Source organism: Amblyomma mixtum, chromosome 3 (assembly GCF_055824585.1).
Source record: "Amblyomma mixtum isolate Tamu chromosome 3, ASM5582458v1, whole genome shotgun sequence".
NCBI lineage: Eukaryota > Metazoa > Arthropoda > Arachnida > Ixodida > Ixodidae > Amblyomma > Amblyomma mixtum.
Window position 1 is genome coordinate 293,207,688 of NC_143014.1, and position 12,050 is coordinate 293,219,737.

The window sequence follows — 12,050 nt, forward strand, 5'->3', positions numbered from 1 at the left end:
TGTCTCTCGCTCTCCATCGCCCTCTCTCCACTCGGCGACAGCTGTCACGACGCTCCTCCGAAACAACTCGAGCTTACTTACCCGAGTTACTCCAATCACACCAGACAAGGTTCTTGCCAGGGGCTGGTACGCTTGCAGTAGTGTTTACCCCCTGAAAGACAGCGCTCCATTCGAATGAAGAAGATTTACCGTCTTGATAACAATGATGTTCGATTTATGCCATGCGAAGGCAACCAACAGCACTACCCCGGGGGTTAGGAGGTAAGCTCACGCCCCCGAGAATGTAATGGCGGATTCCAGTGGGCAAACAGGGGCAGTCAGTAGCACGCCGGCGAGGGCCTTGCACTGGGCGAACGGGACTTGGAGCACTTTCACCCAGGGGTAGAACAGGAGCAGCTCCGCTCCAGCGAGTGCAGTAATTAAGAGCAGTCCAGGCTCGTAAAAAGCGTGGTGCGACGAAGTCATGGGCATTGAAACGTCACATTCTTGCCGGCCATACGGTTCGTGTGGGCGATTTCAGCGACTGTGGAGAGCGAATTCAGAAGTTTTGGCGAGTGCAAATGGGCATCGAGTGTACTTTTGACATCAGTGACCTGAAATCAACGACTGCTTACATCGCAGAACGCGCATAAACAGCGCGACGTGCCAGTCTCCCGATCAATGCCGCCATCGCTTCTGAAAAACAAATTAGGCAGTTTCAGTCAATGCAAACTTTCACCGAAAGTACTTGGGGATAAAGCGATTTAAAATCAAGTATTGGTTACATCGTAGAGAGAAAGTAAGTAAAATTAGCGAGAAACGCCAGTTACGTGATGTCATCAACCCAGCTATCAAGTGTTTCCCAAACGGGCGACGGCATCTGCGTTCCCTACAGACTTTTCGCACTGCGTAAACAAGCAAGGGTACAATTCACGCAAAAGAAAGATATTTAACACAAGTAAAGCGAAGCTTGCGTTTCATGTCATTGCTCTTTGTATGCAGCTTTGTAAACAACAGTGTGCAGTCATCGTAATCGCCGCGCTCCTGGAGAAAGCTCGCAATCACGCGGTAAATTCTGAATGGCGTACTATTATCTTGAAGCGCTCATTTAGCGAGTACACGAGCTATTTTTTAAAAAACAGCAAAAAAAAGCCAGCAGAAGTTGTCTAAGTCAACAACCACAGAGGTGAAGCAGCAGTCGCGCGGGAGCTGGGCGAAACGAGCTACGGCTATTGGTCGGTGCGGACTGCGTTCGCCTTTTGATGGCATTCAAAAAATTTGGAACATCTCTGCGGTGCTTAGAAAACTGGAAAGTCATCTCTGGAAATTTCGGCAGTCGAGTCGAATATTGTACGGTTCGAAGCCATTTCAAACGCCTGGCACGCACGCAGAGAACAATGGGTAAGAAAGAATCGTCGCGCAGTATACTGCTCGCAGAGCGCATGCAGTGACCGTTCCAGTGGCAGTGCAAGTACTCCTTTCCCCAAGGTGCTACTGGTCTACTCCTCCTTGCCCCGCGGCTCTGCTCCTGTTCGCCCATTGGAATGCGCCATAAGACGAAAGCAATACTATGGTCGGATACAACTCAAGAACGAAGCGGCAGATGCCTCTAAAAGGATGCCCTGCAGCCAATGGCGTCAGCCGGTTTTCATGACGCCGCGGTTAATCAGATTAAGACGTAGTTACTCCCTATTCACCTGCCACCCCCTGCGATTTCATGCTATTAGGTCAAGGGTTCCGGAAGGGGGGAGAATCACTCAAGGGTGGAATCGATCGAGGCCATTGGCTGGTGGGGTTCCTTTGAGGGGCGTTTGCAGCTTCGTTCTTGAGTTGTATCCGACTATTGAAGAATTCTAAGAACAGGGTGTATGCGGCCCATCATAAAAACCGCGACCATGACTCTTGCAAAAAACTTAATCACATTTCATGGATGCCGTCACGGGCCCACTTCTTCCCCGTCAGAAACACTCAGCAGATGATTTGCTGCGCCTTATCTTTGTACAAAAGCCCATACAGAAAGAAAATACCCATCATGGTGAAACCGTTCCTTTCGCTTCCACACATCAAACGTTAAGTGAAGTATGTTTCCATGATAGCAGCCATGGCAGCATGCACGATAAGAGAAGTGCTCTTGTCAAGTTATCGGTCCAGTCAAACAGCTAGATCTGCGTATTTCACTTCATGGTGAATATGCCGGTTCCTTTCTCATATGTATGCTTGGCCATCTCGGAGATCGTCGCATATCGCTAATACGGCAGGCCTCAGAAAACCATTGTTGCGCAGGGAAGAGCACTGCACAGGGTGCGGCTGGCGCACAGGAGTGCCGGATGCCTGGTACTGCTCTGTGTCTTCTGTGGTGGTCTTTACAGAGCAGAATCGAGCACTGGAGTTCCCGACCCGCAATGGAAGAACCGCCGATTCTTCATGTGCACACCACGGACATCGAATCCTTGGCCAAGATATCCACCCGATACGCAAGTGGGGTGCAGAGCCTCCAGTTTCGTAGCGGGGGCGGTGTCGATGTCTTTGGCGTGTCCGAGGCTGCCAGTCTTCGAGGTGGTCGTGCGGAGGATGTGACGCGGCTCGCCATTGAGCATTGAGGAGCCATTCGTGGACAACGGCTGTTGCGTCTGGTGTACACGGGAAACCTCTGCCTGGTACTGCTCTGTGTCCTCCATAACGCACTTGGTTACGGCGGATCTAGCCTCGATGTTCTTCGGGGAAGCCCTGGGCTCACCGCCGAACGCTCGTGAAGCCATACCGTGGAGGCAGCAGGCGATGACCGCTTGGCTGTGGCGGTCACCCGGGACGCACGACAGTTGAAGGGGGGCCCAAGCTGAGTCACTGTGCGGGCAGCTGACCGATCACATTGAGGAGCGCCAGGCACCAGGCATTATCCGCGAGACGGCTGATGCGTACGGCACGCAGAGGGAGGAGCAAGGCAACGCGCACCAGAAGCTAGAGCGCTTCTTCTTTCACACGTGCATTCCTTCTCCAAATGATGATGCTCATGATCTCCTCAGTCTTAATGGCATGTACCACGGCGGGAGAAGCCATGGCGCATAACAGATACAAACGCACTCATGTACAAGAAGTAAAGTTTTTGGATTATTCTGTCTCTTAAACTAGAATATGTACAAAAAAAAAACAGAAAATAAAAAGCGGTGAATTTCCATTCTAGCAGAAGAATCTACCAGATGTAATTATATAGCCGTGAATACTGTAATCACACACTGGTTTGAGGGCATATCCCTTTGGAATCGGAATATATAGAGGAAGCCCTAGTCGAGCGAGGGGGATCTCCAAGTAAATTCTACGGAGAGCAGCGAACCGGCGGCAGAAGAGGAATAAGTGACCTATTTGCTCAATTTCTCCGCAAGACTCACAAAGCTTCGTCATAGATAACCCTGACCGACGTAAATAAAGATTTAGCCGCGGTATTCTGCAGCGCAAGAGGGTCATGGACACCTTACATTGCCTCCAACTGCACATCCGCACACTCCAAGGAAATGCCATGTGTTTAAAATTGCGCTGCAGCAAGTAGAGGCTCATGGCTCAAGTAGTGGAGACGCTGGAATCGAAGCAGCGCTTCTCACTCCTTCTTCTTCACTTATAAAGCACCCAGTCTTCGCATGCTTGAGCGCTCTGTCTTTACTAAACTTGGAAACTCGTCTTTCATTCAGAGTCCGTTATGCAGCAACCTACGTATGGAATCTCCTGTTGATTTCTGTATCGAGCAACCTTGGATAGGAGGCTTTAATGTTAAGTTTGGTCGACAACAATACAGTGAGAAGGACCACAACTTTGAATTTGGGTAAATGCACATGGCACGCAGAAATGTGTAGAGATGAGTTACTACCTGTATTTGATGTACTGACCATATTTAGTCGCTAACGTCGGTATTCTGATGATTTTTTCGAAGGCCTTCACTACCCAATACTGTTCCCGCATGGAGGCCTGCGATGCGATTCCTTCGGGGTCGTCTCCAAACTCCGGCCAGGTGCGGATAAAATTCAACCTTTTAGCTTTGAGCACGCAGCGGCATCTCATGCCGAGGGGCCGCATGCGTCGCCACCCGAACTTGCTGGAGGCAAACGCACTGTGTTGGTTAGCGGTGCTTCACCCATGCGCCGACATTGCGGCGCATGGGTGAAAACTTGCAGGCAGGAAGTATCAGGTAAATTATCGTGTGGCCAAGCCTGTAATGACACTCATAATTTTGTGAGCGGTCTTAAAACAAAACAAAAAAAAGCTTAAAACAAAAAGCTTCCAGACATTTGTACCTCCCACTGGGCGAAAGACTGACAGCCCTTTGTGAGTGCACCGGTTCCTAGGCTCATCTGGGCCACGTATAGAGTGGATCGCATGAGCACAAGAGTATGGCCCACGCTGACCTGTAAAGCATTCCCCCTTGGCAGCCGCTGAACGCGGAAGTTCTTGGTCACGACCTACTACGACGCCCTTTATCCCGGAGACAAAGGGCAAGACAAGAAGTCAAGCTGTTCGGAAAGGACCCTTGAGCACACAGCGACAAATCAACCAAGCAGAACGTGACGTTCCATCGCGCGTATTACAAAGCCTAGCAATGATTTAGCGAGGTTTCAAGGCCGAGCAGTTTTTTTTATTTCCACCTTCAGAGCCAGCAAGATGGCACATCAAACGTTGCTCATGCAGTATCCAAGGACGTTGCACGTTCCAGGCCTCCCACTGTTCTGTAAAAGATAAAGGCAGGAAACTGTTGCGCCGGCATCTTTGAGGGAAATAGCCATGAAATGTGGCGCAAGGAAGGAAAAAATTAAGAAATTTTCGCGAACGCAGCCTGAGTCTGGGAAGCGCAGTGAAAACGCGTGAAGAAAGGATATTTTAAATATGTTTTCGTACCTAAATTACAATATCCTAATCGTGCGAACAAAATCGGAGACAAAATTTAACTCAATGTCTCAGGAGGATATATGTGTTACGTGCGCACTCCAAGCTATGCACAGATGACGTTCACAACGGAAGACTCGCTTCCCGCTAATACCTTGGTGCAGGCGGTACCTGGCGGTCGGCAGTATCGGTAGGGAGCCTCCCTGTTCCTCACATAGCAGAGGAACTGGCACTCGTCGTAGCCCTGAAAAACGGAGAACGTTCAGGAGCCTTATTTTACTGCTGCTTGCTTCAGCGACAGCTCACATGCCGTCCAGTTCAATGCTCTCTATTTGACGGCTCTCGCCGGTTCACTGCGCGCGAGCATGCATGCCATACGGTTCCTGTAGACGGTACAGCCTCAAGATGTCTTCCACAATATCCAAATTATACCCGCACTTCCACTTCCTCCCCAGATTTGTGACAGCGGCCACAAAAATACACACTGCACGTGACATCGGTGCCCCGGTGCCGGTAGCGTGAGCAGTTTACCTGTCCCGTCCCAGCCCACATTTTCTTAAATGTTCAGGAAATAAACCTGCCTATACATAGTTCAGGTATCATCGCTTCATCAACAAGGCGCAGACTTGAAGGCTTCCCGAATGGCGTTCAGGGACCCATGCAAGTTGCGAGAAGTGTGACGTCAACTTGTGAATGTCGAGTGAGAGAAACTGCTCTAAATTATTTTTTTTTTCATACTGAAGTCATTCCCTGTGACTAGATGCACCTTTGATCTCTGCCCTGGTGGCAATTTCATCAGTTAGACACACAACCCATACATATGTGAGTCCATTCTCACAATTAAGGATTTCAGTTTTTTGATGCTCTGATCCCAGGTACGACGTCGGACGACTTCAATGAGCGATTATGGTACACAGAAATACACCCTTGACCGACGGGGATTTCGGAGAGTTGGTTGAGCATGGCATTGTTACAACAGCGGACAAAGCGGGACAATCCGGAGGGTGGAGGGAGAGCATGGTGAAAGCGGAGGAACGTGGCACGGTCCATTTACGGCGGCTGCTGCCGTCCAAGGTCATCCGTGGCGGACTGGAAAGGAGAGGCAGTCGAAGAACGAACATGTGTGGAAAAGTTGATACGAAGTCGGTCTCATATTCTCTACCTCAACATCACGTAAAATGTGAAATAAAAACTGGTATGGCGCAAGAAACGGGGACACAGAAGGCACACAAAACACAGGACTGACGCCAACTTGCAACTGGGGTTTATTGCACAAAACCTGCCTTTTATACCACAACCAAGCCATATAAACAAATGCGTAAACGTTGTACATATAAAACGGCAATTCATGCGACCACTGGCAATAAAGAAACGCTGATCATAACAGAATCTAATCTAAACAGAGCTTGGGAAGCCAACTTATTTGCTGGCCAGAAAATAAGTTGGTTTCCCAAGCTCTGTTTAAATTAGATTCTGTTATGATCAGCGTTACTTTATTGCCAGTGGTCGCATGAATTGCCGTTTTATATGTACAACGTTTACGCATTTGTTGATATGGCTTGGTTGCGGTATAAAAGGCAGGTTTGGTGCAATAAACCCCAGTTGCAAGTTGGCGTCAGTCCTGTGTTTTGTGTGCCTTCTGTGTCCCCGTTTCTTGCGCCATACCAGTTTTTATTTCATCATGAACCAACTCGCCCAAACTAGAGTTTTACTTGACGTAAAATGTAAACACCTCAACAAGTGCCACAGAATCTCGCGTTACATATAGTGGCAACCGTCCTGTCAGTTTTTCTTTTTGTGCTTTACGTCCCATTTACACCTGCAGTTTTCCGAATGCATCGCGCACGAACTAGGCCCCAGCACATAATTTTGTTCCGAATGGTGCACGTGCGGACACCAGCAGGTTCTTTTTGTTCGGCACAGTCTTTACGAACAGCGACGCTGACCAAAGCTGCAAGTCAATCAATCGTTGGTGCAGAGTGAAAGCCAGCAGAAAGCTTCGTCTCATCAGGCACTTGGTGGCCTCAGGAACTGAGAAGAGGCCTCCCCCTTTTTTTATAACACAACACCAGCATTACGGATGAAGCCTAAAGATTTCCAAAAAGCACATTATGCAGCGTTGTCCGTAAGATCATAACCATGTATTCTTACGTAACATTTAATTAATCCTTAAATTGTGACACTCAAACGTTCTGTTACATTACCTCTTCTGCCAAGTATTCCAATATTTCAATGTCTAATGATACCGGACCTCCCAAGTCCAGCTTTCTTGGACATCGCTTTTAGTTCTGAGGGAACTGTGCCAACTGTAATATATTGTTATGAACATATATTGATTGCAATGGTCTAATCTTCAGACGCGTACAAAACCTTGCTTTTAAAGTTTGCCCTGCGCTCTCACAGAGTGGTTAGGGCTGCCATAGATAACCAATGGGTGCGTTTTTCGCAATAAATAGCAGAAAATTACAAGCGTCCCACAGAAGGATCTGTGGATCTATTGATTGTTATGGGGCAACCTTACGATAACCAAAAAAATTGCATTCACAAACAACTTCCCGTTGAAACAATGCGCTTGTCCAAAACGTCTGTGTATGGGTCACTCGGTGTAATTGTGCATCTATGTTAAATGCTTTATAACTGCCTCGTGCTAAAAGTCACTGCAATAAAATAACAAATTTTTTATCGTGTTTGAAAGTGTTTCACGTTTTACGTCGGCCACTTTGAAACTCGAACAGAGATACAAAATGAAAGCGGTAAAAATTTAAAAAGTATAGCTAGAATATCCACACTTTGCGCTGATGTGAATCTATTATTCACTCGAAGAAGTTCTCGTGCCAGTTTATTAAAATAAAGCTTGGGACAGCGGACCAGGAGCGTAAAAGGGTAGTAGTAAACACGATAACCTGAATCTAGCGCAACTAAAGTAACGCATAGTAGCATAGTGACACTGCTGCAAAATTTGCCGCAAGCGCAAATAATTTCGAAAAAATAAACATGCAAGAGCACAAAACAATGCACTGAAATAACAAGCTAATAAATAATATGGCAAGAAGCCACTATATGGAAAATACGAAGTCTAATATAACTGTAATAAACAAAGACTAATAAGGAGGGGAGATGAGCGAGAGTATTTCAAAAGTTTCCTGACAGGAGTAGTGGCCTACACAGTTGTTCAAGCATCCACCTCGTATGTGGGGGGCACGGAGTTCGATCCTTAGAGCCGCCTGGTATCCCCTGGTTTTCCAATGGGCAAAAGCTTTCCGCACCCCGCGAGCGCGAAACAGTTGGTCAAAGGCATCTTTTCTTTCGAGGGCCCTAAAGAGCACACGAAGAGGAACAAGAGAGGCTTGACGCAGGCAGCGCCCTCACGCTTTGTACTGGAAGAAAATGTGCTCAACACTACCGAGGCCTGCGACGCCTGGTTCGGGTGCACGCTCTTGCAAAGGTCAGACTCGGTCACTGAGGGCTGGCGTCGGCACTCCGTTCGAATGCAGACCTGCAGACAGGGACGGGATGTTGGGAGAGAGTGGGCAAACGCCTAAATGAAGGCAGTCACGGGAAAAACAATTAAGTGCCTACAAGGAAGCAGTGCTACGCACTTGACCGGAATATGGGCCCAGAAGTGCTACTGCGCTAGCAACAAATGTGTGTCCTCATCGATGCGTCCAATTTGCGAGTGGCATCTGCTGTTCCTACCTCCAGATGCAATCTATGTGCTTTTAAAATCGAGACTCGCTCACTATACTCATATTCATGGTGCCTCAGAAACGACATCCGAATACCTTACGGTCATCCGGGCGCTTCCCTGCACTTTTAGTCTGATCACTCTGTCGGTAGTGAAATTGGCGGCCCACGCCAGTGGAGTGGTGAATTTAATCCCAATTTTGACGCCGGTTTCACGGGAATTCGCAAAGCGCATTCCGCGCGTAAGTTAGCACATCAGCCAATCGCTGTTCTCTCACGATGACATGGCACCGGACCGCGGGTCTGCTTGTCCTAGAGCGCCGAACAAGGGCTCGCATTTATAACGTAGTCGGTCATTAGGCACCTTCCGTCGATAAAGGAAAAACGGAAAGAAATCGCTCTGAGGGTTGCTGACGGAGACGGAATGCGAACCAAATACAGGCTCAGTAGAGGAAAGGTTATTCGCCTAGAGTAACCGTTCACTGTAAATATATATATGATTAGCATTCTGGTGCGCACACCCGTCATCAGATGCTCACGCAAGCGACGACGCCAGGAACGCGCAGCTTCTCCAAACACTGGCTTAGAAAGTCATGAACATTCAGTGGACGTCGACAGGCTTAAATGGCGACCTAAAGTGAAGCCGCGCTTTCTTCAGTGCGCAAAAGGTTTGCCTGTGGGAGGCTGGTTACTGGCAAATATGTATGAATTATTTCAAAGGTATGATGTAGAAAGCACGCCATTCTTAGTGACAAGACAATGAACTATACAAAACCGTGAACATCACAGGTCATGCACATGTCTCCTCATGAACTCTGCGGTGCTTTGTTCTTTGTTTTGCCCTCCACTGCCTGTGTGAAAGGCAGGAGAATTAATGAGGCATACATATACAGAGACTAGCTCCGTCGCCAAGGACTTGCGCCTGCCCTAGAAGTGACCTGATGGGCTGGCTACTCCTGAGAGCAAACAGCCCTTGCTTGCTGGACATATGACTCTGAGCGGCGCCAGAGCGGTAACAGGCTCATATCAGGACTCGGCAGCACAGTCAGCCCAATACTTGATGGCCGCGTGGCCCACCTTTTCGACGCCGCAGGAGAGGCCATCCGTGATGTTCACGTGGTAAGCACTCCCCTGTGCGGGCGTGCACAGCACACTGCAGCTGTTCTCCACCTGGAAAGTTCACGAAGCGTGCGTGAGACCCCTGCAACGTCGCCATTTCTACCCTATTGTATGGCCTGTTCACATTTCTCTGGCGCAGCAAAGGCACAGTTTTCCAGGTGGCTCCCGTTTAGACAAGTGCGAACGGCACGAATGTCCTCTCATAGATCTTCTGGAAAACGCTAATGTGCAACAAATAAAGGTGACCCCGTATAGCAGCCATGTGTTCCCACTAGCGCGTTTCCTTCCAGATCACTTCAGCGCTCGGAATACGCAATTTCTGACAAGCTGCGCCAATAAAGCCCGCCTCAGACCCGTGCGCCAAGAACAGTGATGCCGTGCCACAAGTCCATTGTAAGTACTCTGCACAAATAAGGGTGTTGCCGTCGTGGGTGCAACCGGTTACAAAACAATGCGGCGCAAGCAATAAGGAATAAGCGGAGGCTGAAAAGCATCACTACGCTACGGGGCACGTGCAAAAAAAGGCATCTTGCACCTATGAGCGGATATTGTCAGTCGCAAACGTGTTTTATGAGAAAGAAAAGAGCAGCTGCCCGCACGAAAAGACGCGCATGCGTAAGCATCGCTTTCCGCTGCGGCAGCGACGCATTTCAGCTGCGCTTGCGTGTTCCGCGTCATTTCGTGATGGGCGGTGGGCGGTAGCACACAGTGCAATACCGTATAGCATGCTCAGACCCAGTAAAAGCATACTGGCTGTGGAAGCTGGTGACGAGTTCTTAAAACTGGCTGCACGTTAGAAGTACTCGCGACATATACTGGAGCCTCGATGCGATGTCAGGAGCCTCAAACTAATCTCGTTAGGCGGGCTTTTGCTTCCCATGGGTCAGTATAGCCGAAAAGATCAGAGGAGAAACAAGGAGGGGGCAAAAGCAACAAAAATTCAAAGTGAAAAAGCAAGCGAAAATAGGGAGAAGTGAAGTCAAGCACAGAAATAAGAGCGAATAAGTCAAAAGCTCCAACGAAAGGGGTCACTCGTGAAAACTTTCCGCTTTATTCAGAGTCCTTTTTTTTACCTGTTGTATTAAAAAAATTATAGGTCCTCCTCACGAAAAGCTAACGATAGATGACAGCCAAGGTAACCGGACGTCGAGTAATTATTTGTTGTCAAAGGCGGCTAGAGAGGGAAAACTATACAGCGATGTTTTCTCAGGAAAGAGGCTAAAACCATTAGCCCCAGCGGGATGTATGAAAAGGCATTGCGAGCCGCGTGTTTGAGAACCATGATTTATACGACACGCGAAGGCGCCGGTCAGTTACTAAACGTTTTTGCGTCATAGCAGCTGCGCGAATGAGTTGAGGTTGTTGAAAGCTACAGGTGCGATTAGCCTTGCAGATTCCGCCGGCAAATGCTTCACTGTAGCGACACCCAAATGTTAAAAAAGGCCCACAAATCAGGAACACACCTGAGACGTGGCTGATTGACAACGCTGTGCACACAATCGCCCATAATAGTCGATAGTCAACACCTGCTGTCACCGCCTGGAGTCCAGATCCGAGTCCTGGAGGAACTTTAAAAGAAGCCTCCTCTCTACCAAAACTCAACCATGCCTAGAGCCCACGCGCCGCTTTTCACCTACCTTTTCTCCCCCCTCGACCCCTGGTAGACTGAATGAATAGGATTTTTAACACAGCGAGAACGATCGAAGAATTCTTCAGCATAAAGCTCGAGACGCGGTACAACTTAGAGGTAGAACAGGCCTGTTATGCATGACCATCAAATCATGAGGAGGAAACAGTTCAAACGTTTTTCGAACATATCAAAACGGCAATAAACAATGTAGTAACGCCGTTCCGTTCAGTGTTTCAATGTTTGACGTCAATGCTAAAGTAGAGAATGAGTGGACAGGAGAAAAGGTAGATGGAAATTGGGGCGTGGGCTCCAGGAATGGTTGAGGAGACCTGTCGGCAGAATTTGCGGATCAGAATAGTCTAAGAATCAGGAATACTACCGCAAATACAAGAACAGAATGTGGACTTATCAAAGCCCGAAATGAGATATTAAAAATCAAACAGAATTCATAAAGTGCACCAATTTCAGCATCGTACTATATGTAGAGATATAAAATAAATAAATAAAGTGTAGTGACAAACAGAGTCGTCAGGTATAAAATTAGCTTACATTTCAAAACGGAAAAGGGGGAGGCTATCAACAATTAGAAGAACGAACAACGTGCTGTAAGGGGAAATGTATGCCAGTTCACGATTTTGCTTGAAGACGGATATTACTCTATAGCTTAGCCAAGGAAGTCGAGCGTAATGTAGAGGCAATGAGTGCGAACCGGAACAAAATAAATTTACCATGAGCAATAGAATAAGGAGCAAGGCTACTCTTTTATAAA

General features: G+C 48.0%; 1 protein-coding gene across 2 annotated transcripts in view; it reads right to left on the reverse strand.

Annotated features, from left to right (window-relative positions):
• Positions 1-4,579: 4,579 nt before the first annotated feature.
• The window catches only part of LOC149355189 (uncharacterized), a 173,380-nt gene continuing 165,909 nt past the window's right edge, over positions 4,580-12,050 (reverse strand). Inside the window, exons 5-8 of one of the 2 annotated variants that reach the window (XM_089583697.1) lie at positions 9,610-9,702; positions 8,252-8,344; positions 5,003-5,092; positions 4,580-4,691 (exon numbers count right to left, since the gene is read on the reverse strand). In XM_089583697.1, the coding sequence (XP_089439823.1) occupies positions 4,635-4,691; positions 5,003-5,092; positions 8,252-8,344; positions 9,610-9,702 (333 nt within the window). In that variant the 3' untranslated portion in view covers positions 4,580-4,634. Of the gene's footprint in view, positions 4,692-5,002; positions 5,093-6,549; positions 8,345-9,609; positions 9,703-12,050 lie in introns of those variants that run through there. The other variant, XM_089583696.1, reaches the window with a different exon arrangement.